Here is a 16,051-nt window from a genome sequence, read left to right on the forward strand (position 1 = left end):
GTCATGGCCGTCCAGGCGCGCGAGGAACCCGCACCCCGCCCCACCTTCTGCGCATGCGCAGGGGCCGCCCCGGCGGCGACGGGCGGGCGTCGCCCTTCCCGCGCAGGCGCCTCACCCACTGCCTTCTGCGGCCTGTGCGCATGCGCGCGAGGTGGGCTGTGGGAGGGGGGTCCGCGCATGCGCGGCGGCGTGCCGGCGCAGCTGGCGGCCTTCGGCGGTGGGGCGCATGCGCGGCGGCGCCGCTGTCAGTTCCGGCTGTTTGTTCGGGAAGTGGATTCGGCCCGGAGCCGCCGCCACCGCCCCCCCCCCCTCCCTGCTCCGCCGCCCGCGGCCGCTCCCGCCGCCCCGGCCATGGCCAGGGACTACGATCACCTCTTCAAGCTGCTCATCATCGGAGACAGCGGTGAGGGAGGGCGGGAGGGCGGGCGGCGCGGCCCTGGGGTAGGCCGCTGGCGGGGTGGACGCCCCTCTCCTCCGCCCGGGCTGTGAGGGGCCTGAGGGCGGCGGCGGGGCCGAGCCGGGCCGGGCGGCGCGGGGGAGGCGGGGAGGGCGGCCCCCGTCCCGGGGTAGGGGGGGGCCGTGGCGGCCGGTTCCCCGTTGTCGGGGCTCCGGCGGCGTTGTGGTGTCGGTGCAGCGGCGCCTGGGCGGGTAGCCTGGGGACCGCCGCGCTTTGAATGAGAAGGGGCGTTTGCTTGGGCTTCCTCGGTTTTTATCTGATGAACCTGCGGAACTGGCTACCACAGGATATTATGGTAAATAGCTTGGCGAGGTTTAGGAAGAGGAAGATTAGGCACGTCTAAGTCAGGGCATCATAGGCATTCGTGCTAGCCTCAGCCTTCGTGAGCCGCATCTTCTGAGGGCACCCGCTAATCTCTTGGTGGGGTGAGGAGGGAATTCCCTTCCCCTGTGACAGACGGTTCAAGGCATCGATGGGAAGGGCTGGCTGCGCCTCAGCCCTAGGGACCATTGTTTCCAGTGTGGCAACTACTAAGTTTTAATACTCTTTATTGTCTTAATTGTGCCTTAAGACTCTTCCCATGCTTCAACCTGAAGTCTCAGTTCCAGAGTTTGTCACTTTATTTTAAATAAATCCTTGAAGAGCTGGTAGCTTTGTGTGCTTCTAGTTATAGTGTAGGATGCAAATACCTAAAATAGTTATGGATAAGGGGTATTTGCATATTTTTGAAAATAAACCAGTAAATACTTCCACAGCAGTTTCAGAAACTTCTGGAGGGCTGGCGTGTGAGCTCAGCCTGTGTCTGGTGCTTTAGTCTAGCTATATAAAAATTGGGACTGGGAAGATTCCTGCCTTCAGTTCAGTGTTGGTAACACTCCAACAGCTTACAGTTTAATTTCCATAAACTGGAAGAGATGGCATCCACCCTCTTCTTTTAATAGAGGTGTGGTCCATAAGGCAGCAGGTCCCGACATGCAGCGAGGCATGGCTCTTGGGTGAAAGTGTAATGTTGCACGATCTTGGCAGTTGTCACCTCCAGAAAGCTTTAGCTGTACGTACAGATATTTTACTCTATGCTAAACTGTGTCTGCTTGAAGGGATCTAAAGAGGGAGAAAGGGCAACAGCTTCAAAACAGCTTAAAATCTTAGGCACTTTTGGGAGCCTGTGGGTTATTAAAACCAAATGCTGCATTGTGAGTAAAGCAGTAGCTCTGTTGCTTGCTGATGAGTTTCAGAACTGTTCAGGCCAGATAAACAGGATGGTGAAAACTCCGAGAAAGACTTCTCATTTTGAACAAGTAAATGAAATTTCTTAGCTGAGTCTTCTTGAGTCCCTGTATTGTATCCAGCGAGAGGAAAAAAGTGTTGTGAGAATTGTCGGGTCGCCTGTGGCTCTCTGTTGTTGTAATTAAATCTCACTATGTAGTCTGAGTATTGATTTTTCTTTTTTCTTTTTGTTTTTGCTAACCCCAACAGGAAGGCTTTGTCCCTGCTTTCACAAAACAGTTTGCTTGCCTTGTTTATTGGTGTTTATTCCTTGTAATAGGAAGTGGACTGATGCTGGATGGGATGATTATGTCTCATTTGCTTTCCCCTGTATGCAAATATGTCAAGAGGGTAGTAGGTTTGTGTGTTTTTAGAACAGGTCATCTTGAAAAGCTGCTGCTGATCTCAACTGTGCCAAATTTTAAAAAATAATACAGATGATCTGTGCTTTGCAGGTGCTTCTTTAATTCACTCTACCATTCAGTAAGACAGGGGGCTTGGAAACTGAGATGGCACAGAAATTTGCTTTTAATTTTGTTTTTGCAAAGCCAATAGGCCTTTTTGTTTTGTTTCATTTCATTTTGCCGTCTTCAAGCAAAGAAACCCTACCAGCCTTCTCTTTTCAGCTCCTCAAATAACTCTGTGTGGGAAGTGGAGGGTCAGAAAGAGTGTGGTTTCTCTATGGGGAGCAGTGAGGGTCAGAGGCAGCGTTTTGTTTAGTGAGACGGTTGTCACCGGGAGCGTGTAGAACTTCCTGAGCTCAGGAGGTGTCTCTAGAAGCTGTGGGGGCAGCGAGAGTGGTAGAGACAGGATGGTGTCTGTGCAGCGGTGGACAGCCTGACAAAGCAGCGGTCATGTGCAGCCCATGCAGCTCTGCAGTGCAGCCCGAGGCTGGCTGATGTTTGGAGAAGGTGGTGTGCTCTGACAAGTCTGTGGGTTCCAGCATCTACTTTCTTTTTATCAAGCTGGAGGCCAAGGCTGCTTGATCAAGAAGCACAGGACTTGCTGAAACCCTTTTTTTTTTTTTTTTTTAACCTTAGCCAATTAGTATTTTGCAGGGGTTTAGCTCTTGCTAAATAACCAGTCCTCCCTTAAAGTTTAGGAACTGCTCTACTGCCTTTTTTGAGCTCAGAGGTATTCAGCGTATGCATGCTGTAACTTTGTATTTTTTTAATAGCGTTCTTTTTTTTTCTTTAAGATTTGTAATACTCAGTGAGAGGTGAGCATGGCTTCTCCAGATGTCTGGTGATTTGGACTCTTTGCAAATTTGATCTGGCCTACTGGAATCTTGCAGATTTTTATGTGTTGGGGTTTTTTTTTTTTGTTGTTGTTTCTTGGGTTTGGTTTTTTTTTGGTGCTGGGAAGAACTTGCAAGTTACACCTCATCAAAACAATTAGTTTAAATAACTTCTACCTGAAAAGCTTGAATAGATAACCACTTTGGCAAAGCTGAATTTCCTCTTCATGCCATAGCAGACTACTTTTTTGGGGGGGAAGGGAGAGGAAGGGACATTAACAGCAGAGATGTAACACAGAGATAACAACTTAGAGGCGTTCCAATACCCCGATTTCCCTTGGCTGGGTGTGCAGGAATGAGTTTCTTAGGATTCTTGTCTGAAGCACTGTGAAAAATGCTTCCTGCAACAGGGTGTGATCAGGGTGCAAACAATCACGTAAGGAAAACCTGGATGAAGTGCTACTCAAAGCACTTAGGGGAAATGTTTCATGGAGCATTTTGGCAAAAGGTACAACTTCAGAAAGGCATGTGTCCTTCCTGTTAGATGTAGAACCAGCCGATTTTGGATGGCAGCACAGAACAATGGTTCCCAACTCCCCTGTTTGGTTTAGGCTTCTCTTAAACTGTGGCCATGATAACGTAAGCTTTATAGCACCAAACCCTAGTCTGATTGTCTAAGTAGTCCAAATTCCACTGCCGTTCAGCACGGCATAAGTGAATGGGAGGTAGGCAGTGGCATTAAGCATGATGTGCAAATGGGATTCAATAGAGTCATTTACAGCAGTGTTTTGAGTACTTGCTAATTAGCATGACATACTCATTTTTGGATCTTTCCTCAGCAAATGAAATTCTACTGATCGTAAACTTGCTTTCAGTTATTACTCTTTTATGACCTCTTAAAACTGACTGCAGTTCAAAGCTACTGTTTGGGAGTTTGCTGAGGGCTGGAGGAAGGATGGGACAAAAAAACCCAACCCCTTTATATTGCTCCAAGAAGCATCCCGAGTCTTGGAGGGACTGCAGTGTGCTTGGACAAATCTTCACGGAGCACACGGAGATGAATAGTCAAGGTAGATGGTACTGAATTATCTGCTGAGAAAAGAGTTAAAAATGCAATGAATGGGTAAAATACTGTTATGTTACCTGACACCCAAGATGACTGTATTCAAAGATCTTGCTGTCTTCGTTTGTCGTAGGTGTGGGCAAGAGCAGTTTGCTGTTGCGTTTTGCAGATAATACATTCTCAGGTGAGTGTTTTGTTTACTTCAATAAATGAAATGGTCAAGGTCTGCTCCGGTGCTGCTGGTTGGCAAGGAGCTGTTTTGCATTTCCCCTCTGGCAGCTGTACCAGGAATACAGTATGTTTCTGGCTTTCCTTCTCTTGGTATAAGCCTCTACCAGCCGTCCTGTCTGATCTTCACTTGCAGCTGAAAGTACCACAGTATTTAAATACTGACATGGTTCCAGAAATAGCTTAGGTTTTTTAGCTTGTGCTGTACACTGTGCGGACTTCCCATCGACCGTTTGGGATTTAGATTGATTGAATATTGTGGCTAAACCACTTGCATTTGTGACATAACTAATTTATTGGGGGGAAACTCTCAGAACAGACTGTATTCAAAATAAGTGATTGCATGAGCATTTAAAGCAAAGCCTCGTCTCAAAATTTTGACCGGTGAAATACTTGCATAGTTACTGTCCACTTCTTGAGATATTTTGGTGCTTCCTCTTGACCACCAATGTGGTAGAAGAATAATTTTCTTTTGTAGCACTGAGTTTTAAATTTTAAGGGTGCCACGGGAGAAGTGGATTTATGGCTATTAAAAAGCTACTACCTGCAGATAAAAACATGCAGATCAGCATGCCCTGAGAGGGCATTTTAAAAGATAAGCAGATAGGGGGAACCTTGTTCTTCTGTCCAATCTGAGAGCTGCTGCCAGATAGTGTTCAGATATGTGCTTTGGGACATCCAAAATAAACAAGACTTAGGTTCTCACCTATGCTTTCCCTTCAGGCAGCTACATTACCACAATTGGAGTGGATTTTAAAATTCGGACAGTGGAGATCAATGGAGAGAAAGTGAAGCTACAGATCTGGGACACAGCTGGACAGGAGCGCTTCCGCACTATTACATCAACGTGAGTATAACTGGGCTTAGTGATATGTAGCTTAGCGTATGGATCTTGTAGTTTGGAGTTACGGTTTAGATATTTTAATGCTGCAGTTGATTAGCTAACGAGGGCTTTGCTGTCTGTACAGTGGGACTCCTCTCAGCTGTTTGAGAACTGACAGCGGTTGTGATACCGTGGCTTGGTTTGAAACTGGGATTTCAGGTTTCCTCGCTCTTCTGTGCGTTTCCACGATGGCTTTGTCTTAGTCCTCTGTGGTTAGTTTCCAAATGGTAGAACTGGAGTTATTTCACTGTTCTGCGTACTTGTTTCTGAAGCAGGTCCAAGAAGGTCACCCTCTGATTGTATGTATTGCATAGTACAGAGTGACAGCCCTCCGTCAGTGCCACATAACTAATGAATAGCTTTGAGATCGAAGAATAGGATTTCCGATATTTAGTTTTCTTTTAGGACAAATGCATTTTAGTGGCTATCTTTGTGTGGAGTTCTGTTGAAGCAGACGCCCACATGAAGTTAACCTTTTCCTTGGTTCGAGTTCAGTTTCATGCTCATTGTCCTTTTGAACAGCGTGTGCACAGCTTTTCCTGTTCCTGGAGAAACCACACCCAGAGCTGCAGCCGTGGGGACTAAGAATAAAATGTGTTTGTAAACTGATTGCAGTAAAGGTGGGACTGCTCACCATGGCACTAGGGGAAGAGGAGAAGATACACTTGGAAATGGAACTTTTGCTTCCTTTGGATATTAATGAAATATAATAATTCTTGAAAGACCTAGGTGTTTCACTTGGTCTTTCATGACTGACTTCTCTTTTGGCTCCTGTTTGAGAGGAGGAGCGTTTTCAGCTGATGTATTGGTTAACTTAGACATAAAAATAATGAGATTGGCTGCATCTCTGTTACGTCTAAACAGCTAGAAATGGCAAAATTGAGCCTGGTGTGTGCTCCGCCCCTTTCCTCTGCGCTTCTATACGGATATTACTGGATTACTTCCATTGTTTCTGAAGTGTTTGGCCAGAAAAAAACCTCGGTTGCCTCTTGCAGGGTTCCTGTATGTGACATCACTTCTTGTTTCAGCGCTGGAGGCAGCTCGGGGCAGGAAGTGGTGGGGGGGAGGCAGCGGGCGCACTGCTGCGCCTCCCATCAGCTGGGCGCACTGCCTCGTCACAGCGCGCCCCAATTACTGCTGAGTCAGCAAATGGCCTTCCTGTTTTCAGATTCCCTGACACGACTCGGAGCTGCGTTAATGAGCGTTGGTTCGTGGGGCTGATGCCAGCTAGTTTAGAAAGCCATGGTATCCGGCACTGAACGGGGAATACCAGGAAAGGAGGCTTCCTTTTGTGAACGGGAATAGCTGCAGATCAGACTTTGTGTAGTGTTTTATGTATTATTGTTTTTTCTTTGATTAATATTTAAAATAGGTAAGCTGAAATGGTTTGAGGGCATTTATGCCATGACCTGTTTGAACTCTGCTACTACTTCCTTTTGCACAGCTTTTTACCAGAGTGAGGTATGTTTTACTCTTGGGGAAGTGAAGGCCCAAGTTTTTCTGCCTCTGCTCTAGTAAAGTAGTTACAGAATCTCCCATGGTCAGGGAATTTTGTGCAACTTTAAGCAAAGGAGTTCCTGTGTCCGAGTGCATTTGAAGTGTTGAGGAAGACACTATGGGAACGCTAGTTACATTGTCTTGAGGGCTCGCCTTGCTGCTAGGTCGGCTGGCTGCGGCTGTCTGACATTCTCTGGTACTTTTCAAGACCTAAACTTACCACCTATAAAAACAGAAGATAACAAGATTGGATTTTAAAAATGGTTCTATCTTTTCTTATTGGCAAAGTCATACCGTAACTGATTTGCTTATCCCAAACTGAGTGACGAATTCAGTTACCACGCTGGTACTTAACGAAAGGGCTTGGCTACTGAATCATGGGCGGAGTGTGAGCGTACTGTCAACAGAGTGTAGTAGTCTGTGACTAGATTGAGGTTTAGATTGAGGTTAAGAATATACAAAGGTGTTCCTTTGGTGCTACTGTAGTCCAGGAAGTCCCTTTACAGTTAAAGGTAGAGTTGAGATTGATGCTGAGCCAAGCCTGGCAAGCAAGCCTGAAATTAGAGCCCATCTGGTAATAATAGAAATAGGTTGGAAGTACTGCTGGGTAGACCTAGGATTGCAAAATGGTAGAGGTGGTAGGAAGTTAATAGTGGAAAATTGGGAAACATTAAAAGGTTGCTCTATTTGATTCTACTTGACTACAGCTACAGAAGCTGAAAAACAGAATAAAACTCTTAAGGAACAGAAATCAAGTTGATCTGGAGTATTCTACAGAAACTAAACTAGATCAGAATTTCATACTGGGAAGTATAAAAGACAGCAGCTGTTTTTACTGTCTATTAAATGTGGAAATACTGGGATAGCTGGTGTCTGGTGGGAGGAGAGGCCAAGTTGTGTGAATTTGGTTGGCATGGGATGTCATCCAAACTCTAAATTTGATTTAAATTCACCAGAGATGTAGCATGCCAGGACTCGGCTGTATTAGCAGGAATACTTAAGATGCATGAACAACCAGTTCCTGTTCTTGATTTGCTCTTGTAGATAGGACTACCTGATTCAGGACTGATTTTAGGATTTAAGCTTTACATAATGGTTGTCAGATGCTAGTTCAGGATGAACAGTGATAGCAGAGGGACCTTCTGCCACGCATTTGTGTGGAATGGCATGTTCAAGAGAGGGATAAGCTTTTTGAGGTGATAGAATTGCTGTGTCTTGTAAACCAGATATGATGGTTGAAAGGCTAGTCAACTGACCTGTGACAATAGATGTGCTTCCAGGAATCCGAAAAAAAAATGAGTATGAAAAGAGATTATTAGAAATCTCTGGAATTGAGACTCTGAGAATTCTAGAGGAATGAAAAGTAAGGAAACGTATACTACAAAGTAGTGAAATACTAATAATGCTGGATTAAACCAATGACCTGTCTTTCACGTTGGCCAGTTACTTTTTTTTTTTTTTTTTCCTGGAAAAATGGCCATACGTGCCCCACTGAGCCGATGAAGTCAATAATACTCTGTCTCTTCTCAATCTGACTTAGCTACCATCGTGCTTCATGGAACTAGTTATTATAACTACAGCTGCTAATCTTGGGAAACATTTACTAGGCAAAAATCTGAGAACTTTCTTATTGGTATCTTGTAGTATGAATGGCACAGTGTTCCCTTCTGCTTGGAAAGGTAGTCTTCAGAGATGTGAGGGGAGGATGCAGGTGGCTGAAGGACAGGATGAGTTTGGTTAACCACTTCTGAAGATTTTCCGTATCAAGTCTGCAGTATTAGTAGGCAATGTTTCAAAGGCAGTAAGATCATGTCTTTAAGCTTCTTTAAATATAATTCTATAGGTAGAACAAGCAACTTAGGTGGTGCTGTGTTTATTTCAACTTAAATATTATAATTCGTAAGCCTTTTCCACACCAAAGCTAAATTTAAAGCCTTTAGATCTACATAATATTTCCAGCCATGTGGAAGATATGGACATATACAGGTCAGGTTTGGTTGTCTTTCACCTCAATGGGATACTTTTCATGGACACTCTAAACACCAATATCTGTTCTATAACTTTGTTTGGTGTATTTCATTAATGCATTTATCACTAGGAGTAGCAGGTACTGACTTTTGAGGTTTGTAGGGTCCATGGCAGAGCACACCTCCCACACAGGACAGCTGGCATCAGCCATTTAGCCCTTGAATGGGAAGCCGAGATTGAGAACTTCATTTCTCCTCTGCTCTCATTTCTATGGTCTCCATCTTCCCTAAAATGTGGATGGGAAGAAGATAAGGCATTCTTTCCCTCGTGTCAAAGCCTCAACTACCTCTTGGTTGCCAAAAGCACAAAATTTACACCTACTCCTCCCTGAATGCCAAAAGCCCCATCTGTTCTCTACTCGCCAAAGCCTACAACTTGTTATAAAAGCAGTCCCGCACTGCATCATTCTCAAATTTGAAGTATGGGGTAGGATAAATCGCGTTTTGTTTTCTAGTATTGTCCTGCACTTGGGGTTGGAGAATCTTTGCTGTATGTGTTAAGCCTAAAATGTTATCTAGGACATAAGGCTGTATCTAACAAGGGTCAGAAAATAGCATGACTAGCCTTTTGAGAAAAATGCGCATTATGGGGCGTAAGAGTTAGAGAATAAAAGGTAGTCATGGTTTTATCTTTGGGGCTGGTAAAAGGTAATGCCAGCCAATGGAGAAAATGACATTTTAGTGTAGATGAGGGGTTGGCAACCTTTCTAGAACGATGTGCCAGACAATTTTCCCTTCCAAAAATAGAAGCAGTGTATGCTGGTAGGAACTCGGCGGGAGTCAGGGGTTCCTGTCTTGCACAAAGGAAGATATTTCTGATGAGGTGGTTGGCAATATTAGTGCTTTGTGGCAGGAGCTCCCAGCCCCTGCAGAGTTTTGAATGCCACAGAGAGTAGTGGTCTGTGCTGCGTGGTCCAGCCCACAGTCCTCATCCTTAGGAGCAAACGACGACTGTTATTCTACTCGCTGCCATCATGTGCTTTGCTTAGAAGAAAACCTGTGTGCGTGGGCAAGGTAGGAGCAGGAGGATGCTCCGTTGGGCCCTCTGCTTTGGATGACTGGGATACCAGGCGTGGTTTGATGGTGTGCACAGCAGAATGAAGCAGCTCTGCGTAGGTGTCACTGAACCACTGCGTTTCTCTGAAGGCTGAGTGTTGTCTTTTTGCAAATGTGATGCTCGATGTTAGGGAGGAAGTGGTAGGTCAGCCCGAGGGTTGCTGAATTAAAAGACTATTAGGTGATATGGGAGAGTTTAAAGATAAGTTGTTGTTCAGACGTAGAGAAATCCAGTGTGTTGATGGGACCGGAGATCTTTCCCTTCATGATGCTATCACCCAAAACAGTATTCATCAAAAACCATGCAGTGCGTGTTAGTGTCAGGAGGAGATGGATTATTTTTGCAGTCTGTGGATTCAGGCTATGGAATATGTGTTCCTCTAAAGGATCTAAGTTCTGAAATAAAGTTGAGCTTGTTATAATGAAGTAAAGCACAAATGCAGTGCTGTAGCAAGTTTTAAGGCTATTAACGGAACTGATTGGGAATGGACTAGAATATTTGAAAGTGCAGGATCTTTTCTGGACTGGGAATAAATAATTCCTTGCCAAAGAAAGTGAATGTACAGCATAAATTACTGGCAAAACATGGCACGGAAGAAATATTTGACTGTGTTCTGAAAGTGCTCAGAGGAGAATAGGAGCGGGCTCTCCTACTTCTGTGGAGTATCACAGAGGAGTATTGATATTCAGGGACTGTTCCTACAAAGTGGCCACGAGAGGAAGGGGTTGGGGGGAGATGCGTGTGCTCTGTATGTGATACGTACCTGTCTGGGTGGTTTATAAAGGCAGTGGCTTCTGTTATAGAAGGGATGACGAGGCTAAAGGTGGGGAAGAGATAGTGACTTGCTTGAGCGCATCAGTAGCAGAAGTGAGCTGAAGCCTCGAGATCTTCTGTGAAGTAGTGCATTTGGATTAGATTAAAAGGCTTTGAAGTTCAAAGGTGTGCTCGCTGAGTTGGAATAAATTATCAGAGAGATCCAGAGTGGTCACAGTGGGCATGTTCAAAGCGCAGTGGAAGGGACAGCACTGCAAGAGGTGCTCGTGGTAAGAGATCAAGTTCTAGAAATGCTGTCACAATTGAAGAGAAAGTCCTCGATTTGGTATGCTGAATTCTTGAATTTGTTTTATTAAAAATCTTAATATAGATCATAAGAAAGAGGAATAAATGAAAGGCAAATAGTAAAGCTACACAAAGTATAAAACCTGGATGCTGGTGAAAACCTCACTGTCAACTGTTTCAGTTACTTTCCCCACTTCCATCCCCTCCAAATGCCTAATTTGCACTAAAGAAAATACCTGGTAGCCCTGAGAATGTGGCTGAGAACTGAGAAGGTGGAGCTTGGTTTTTCTATATATAGCATTCTCAACGTGCACATACTGCCTGCCTTTAGTGGGTTTGTGCAGGTGATAATGTTGGAACTTGAATTCAGGTATTTTTCTTGCATATCAGAATTGCTCATCATCTTTGAAAGGTGCTGGTTGCCCTAGACTAATGGGAATAAACTGAAATGAAGCTTATTTTTAATGGCTAAAGGTAGCAGAGCTCACTGAATGCACATATGGAGTCGATCTGTTGAGTAGGAAGGTGTGATCAGAACACAGTCGCTCAACAAGACAGAAATTTTTGTGAGCTGAAGAGAACTGTGACTGAGGGTTGAATATATTTGGAGATCTGCTGAGATTTTAGTCTGTAAGTGATCTTTCACAGATAACGAAGTTGCTGCAGAAACTCGATGTGGCTTGTACAACGTGATGGTTCACCACACAGCCAGTTCTGAGGACGTATTGGGGGCACTGCCACCCCTTGCTTATGTGGCTGGAAGACAGTTTTCATCTTTGAAGGTTTCAACAACCTGCACGAGGAAGTAAACAGTGGTCTTTGGACTTCGAAACCTACTTGTATAGACTAAATGAGCGGGGAACTCCGTAGGTTTAGAGGAACAGCATGTGATCTAGCTGCTGTAAAAGAACTAAATGACTCCCAGTGGTAAGAGAATAGGGCAATCAAGTGCTCCCAAGTTGGGGATTCGTTATGAATCTTGTAGAAGCTGAGTGAAAGAGAAAGAGCCGAGGAGGTGATACACAGCTTGAGTTAACATTTATTGTCCTTTCCTGCTCCGTAGGTATTACAGAGGAACGCATGGGGTCATTGTTGTCTACGATGTAACCAGTGCAGAATCTTTTGTGAATGTAAAACGGTGGTTGCATGAAATTAATCAAAATTGTGATGACGTCTGCCGGATACTAGGTGAGTTTCGAATCAGTTACAACATCTTTTTTAGTGGGCTGACCTGCTGAAGTACCAAACTGGCTTTATTTTTCCTTTCCTTTTTTTAGTGGGGAATAAGAATGATGACCCAGAGCGAAAAGTGGTAGAAACAGAAGATGCCTATAAATTTGCTGGGCAGATGGAGATCCAATTGTTTGAGACCAGCGCCAAAGAAAATATTAATGTGGAAGAGGTAATATAATACACAGAAGATATAGATAAAACAATCTGGGGATAATGGTTTGGGAAAAAATAATAGTTACATTCTTCCCATTGAGGAAGAAAGATAAAATGCTGTGTACAAGTTGCAAGTGAGTAGGTAAAATGTCAAAAAGAGACATCCAACTGTGTTTGGAAGGGTTGGGGAAGGGAAACGAAGGAGCCCATGATGCAATTTCACTAGCTGTACAGTGCTAACGCATCAGGCGTGTTCCCAGGAAAGACTTGTCACGGGGGAGGATGCTTCTAGGAGCTGGGACTGCCCAGTCTTCACTCCTGGCCTCAGCTGCCAAACTGGCCTGCTTTTATTTACTGGTTTGGGAAAGAGGATAGAGGGTTATTGATTTAGCTTGGGAGTGGGTCGGGGGAGTACTGGATTTCTGCTTGGCCCGTTAGTGGGTTGGGACGATCTCTGAAGCATTATTGAAACAGCTAGAAAAGTGGAGTTGCTTCAAAACAACCACAAAAACTAGCCTGAGTTCCTGGGTGGTCTGAACTTGCTTGTTTCTCTTGCAGATGTTTAATTGCATTACAGAGCTAGTTCTGCGAGCAAAGAAAGAAAACTTAGCAAAGCAGCAACAGCAGCAACAGAATGATGTGGTGAAGCTAACGAAGAACAGTAAAAGGAAGAAGCGGTGCTGCTAATGCCCTTTCCCTGCTGCAGAGACTCTGCTCTCAGACAGATCAGCCCCTCCAGCTAGACTCGGGCAACTCCACTGGGGCAGGCTTTGGGAGGACTTTCTCAGTTTTGTGCCGTTATTTAAAGATTATTTTTTCTCCATGTTTTCTATCAAGAGGCGCTGGCACCTTACCACTTCAGTGCCAAGAAGGTATCGGATGGAATCTTGCCCCCCTCTCCTCCCCTGCTCATTCCAGTGCGCCTTGTAGACAAGAAAGGACGTTGCCTACCAAGTGGACTAATTAACCCAAGAGTTTGTATATAATGTATATTGCTTTAACCAGCCTCGCCTCCCTGTTGTCGCTTTGGCTTATGCCTTCTTAATGTCAACCAATCATGGACTGCAGAGTTCATCTTTTTAAAGAAATAGTACAGTTCTTAAATCGAGTTGGCCCCGGGCTGGCAGCGACTGCTTCCTGGGGCCTCCGGCTTCATTTCTGTTGGGCTCCAGGCTGGCAACTGGTGCCGCTGGGGCCTATGGGTTCACCTGGAGTTCCAGGCTTTTACTGGGGCTCAGGCTTTGTTTTTCTAGGTACCAGGATTGCAGGTGTTGCTGCTGGAGCCTGGGGTTTCATTTCACCAGCCCCTGGGCTGGCAGCCGGTGCTGCTGCTGGGGCCTTGAATTTCAGTTTGCCGTGATCCAGATTTGTGGCTGGGTCCGTGGGTTTCACCTTCTTGTGCTGCAGCCCAGCTGTTCCTGTGCTCTCCTTTAGTTTGTATCAAGATACTGAAAAACAAACTGACCTGCAGAAGTGGGATTTATTTGGATAAAACTTTTTTTTTTTTTTTTTAAAAAAAAAAAAAAGCAAAGTTTAACTCCTTTGACCTCTGCTTCTGGTTCTGCCAGGGTCCTAAGTGAGGGTCCATTTCTTTTGAGAACAACAAAAACTATGTGATTCTGCCAAAAAAAACCCCAAACTTCTTCTCGTTGCCCTGTCCACAAATAGGCGATCTGAACTTGAATGTGAATTTTGGTGGCAAAGCTTCTGTTTTTGAGAAAGATAAGGCATGAAAATAAATCCAGCTGTTCTGGATTGATGTCTGAATATGAAAGCTGCTGCAGGATCATTCCCAGGATTCTTCTGTTAGAAAGGAGGACTGCTGTTTAACGTAAAGAAACGGAAAGCTTGGGTTATGTGGTGGTGGAGGATCACCCTTGGAAACAAACTGGTCTCGCTGTGCTCAGCAAGGTTTTCCCAGCCCTTGGTGGCCTTTCTGGGAAAACCAGGGCTCAGTTCATCAGCCTGAATAGATGTAGTTAAAGGTGGAGAGTGTGTGTGTATGTGTGTAACTAAAATATCAACTGTCTGGGCTGAAAGTACATGCTCAGCACCTGAATAATTGCTGAAATAATAATTAAGAAAATGAATTTTTCCTTAAAATGACTAAAAGGCATGGAGGGTATGACTTCCTTTAAGACCTTGAAGGTGGATGTTCTCAGTTTGTCAGTAAGTGGCCCTATGGAATTGCTGGCCTTAGTTTGGTAGGATGTGATTCACCAATGTCCGTGAGCTTTGAATCAGCCCACTTCTCTCCCTTCCTCCCCCTTCCCCAGGAGAGGCTAAATTTTAGTCACTTATTTTGCCTGCATTTTTTTTTTTAGATTTTACGGGTTGTGGTAAAAGCCCTAATGATACAATCACATCACAATCAATCACTTCAAAGACTTTTTAAAAACTGCAAACAATGAATGTGTAACACACTTTCTTTTTTGTTTTTTTTAATCAGTTCAGGTGCTGGGAGTATGTTTCCAGCTGCCTTCACCCGTCTCTTTTCTTCACATATCTTTCATTGGTAACCCAAGAATAAGACTGAGCTGGGATGATATTGCTAGTGTGAGCTCTGATAATTGTAAGACTTGAGCGGCTGTGGAAAACGGCGGCTTAAGTCACACCAGTCCATCCTGTCTGCTTTCTGATGGTCCAGTGTGGGGTGTGCACAAGGAAGGAGCTGGGTCAGTCCTCAAAGCCTTCCTGTTGAAATGAAGCTGGCCTGTGATGGGTACCGCTTTCGGATTAAAGGGCCCAGCTGTGTTACCTTGGGGCTCTTGTGTGCAGAGGGAGTAGCTCCATACAGGCAGAGGTAAAGAAAATGTCTGAATTTACTGGAAATGATGCAATAAAATGAGGAAATGGTGTACCCAAGCCTGGAGTGTTCTCTTATATGGAAAGGTTGCTCCTCTTTGAGTCCAGGTCTTTGTTGCCATGGTTTGAACTCTGCCAATCCAGATGTCCAACTTCCTGGCTTAAAGTGGGTTGGGTTTTTTTTATTTTTTCCTAGAGGTGGCTGTAGAGGAGCAGTTCCCTTTCTGCTCTCGCCACTGACTATTCAATTGGAAGGGGTGGGGACTGTGTCTCTAGTGGTGCTGATGTGAAGTTTCCTAAATGTTGAGCAATGGAATGTCTAACTGGTTTGCTAGGATTATTTCTGTAATGAAAGTTTCTAATTATGCTTTTTAAATAATTTTAAAAAACTAAAAATAAAGGTTACAAGCTGCCAAATCTTTTTCGAAGCTCTGTTTTCCTCTGCTGTCCAGCATCTGGAGGTGGAGGGTGGTGAGCTCTTCTGCTGTACGGAGAGGCCGTTCTTCCCTGGGAGGGGGTATTGGCAAAACCACAATTAATGCTTTCAGGTGTTTAGTTGCTATTCTGATTTTAAATGTGAAAGGAGGGAGTAAGCTGGAATTGGTAACCTTGTTTCTGCGTGTGAGATGCTCATGGTTTTACTATAATCTTTTTTCTTTCTGTTCAACAAGAAGTGTTGAGCGAGCTTTGAATGCTTCTCCTCAAAGGCAGCAGGGGTCAGACCCTGGGCTGATTAAAAAGCATCTGGAGCCTCTCCTCGCTGTCCCAGGAAATGACGGTATGAGTTTCTGCATGGGAACTACAGCCGTGGCTGTGCTTGGTGCCCGTAGCGTTCCCTTAGCCCTGCCTTTGGGGCTGTTGGAGGCGAGTCCTCGCGCCTGGAGAAGTGTGATGGAAGCTGGCGGTGGGAAGGTGGCTTTGCTTCTGTCTCTGCTCTTCGGGTACGGCTATGGAGAAGGGAATCCTGAGGACGTGTAGATGGTCTGAACCACGACTGGCACAAGCTGGAGGTGTTTCACTGTCCATCTGTGTTTTGTGTCTAAGCTCATTAACGTTTGATTGTCCTTCCATATAAAGGCCAGTAAA

The 16,051-nt window shown here is 44.9% G+C and overlaps 1 protein-coding gene across 1 annotated transcript; it reads left to right on the forward strand.

The window, feature by feature from the left end:
* Positions 1-226: 226 nt before the first annotated feature.
* On the forward strand, positions 227-15,379 carry RAB35 (RAB35, member RAS oncogene family). Its single transcript, XM_074159446.1, has 6 exons — positions 227-403; positions 4,157-4,207; positions 4,975-5,098; positions 11,838-11,962; positions 12,052-12,176; positions 12,719-15,379. The coding sequence occupies exons 1-6, from the start codon at positions 352-354 to the stop codon at positions 12,845-12,847; spliced, it is 606 nt and encodes a 201-aa protein (XP_074015547.1). The 5' UTR covers positions 227-351; the 3' UTR covers positions 12,848-15,379.
* The last annotated feature ends 672 nt before the right edge of the window (positions 15,380-16,051 follow it).

The sequence above is a fragment of the Numenius arquata genome, chromosome 16 (assembly GCF_964106895.1).
Source record: "Numenius arquata chromosome 16, bNumArq3.hap1.1, whole genome shotgun sequence".
Lineage (NCBI taxonomy): Eukaryota > Metazoa > Chordata > Aves > Charadriiformes > Scolopacidae > Numenius > Numenius arquata.

Bases quoted from the DNA above. Each gene is read 5' to 3' on its own strand.
- RAB35 (XM_074159446.1), top strand. From the start codon at position 352: ATGGCCAGGGACTACGATCACCTCTTCAAGCTGCTCATCATCGGAGAC. The intron at 404-4,156 runs GTGAGGGAGGGC...CGTTTGTCGTAG, and splicing joins GCTCATCATCGGAGACAGCG to GTGTGGGCAAGAGCAGTTTG. The intron at 11,963-12,051 runs GTGAGTTTCGAA...TCCTTTTTTTAG, and splicing joins TGACGTCTGCCGGATACTAG to TGGGGAATAAGAATGATGAC.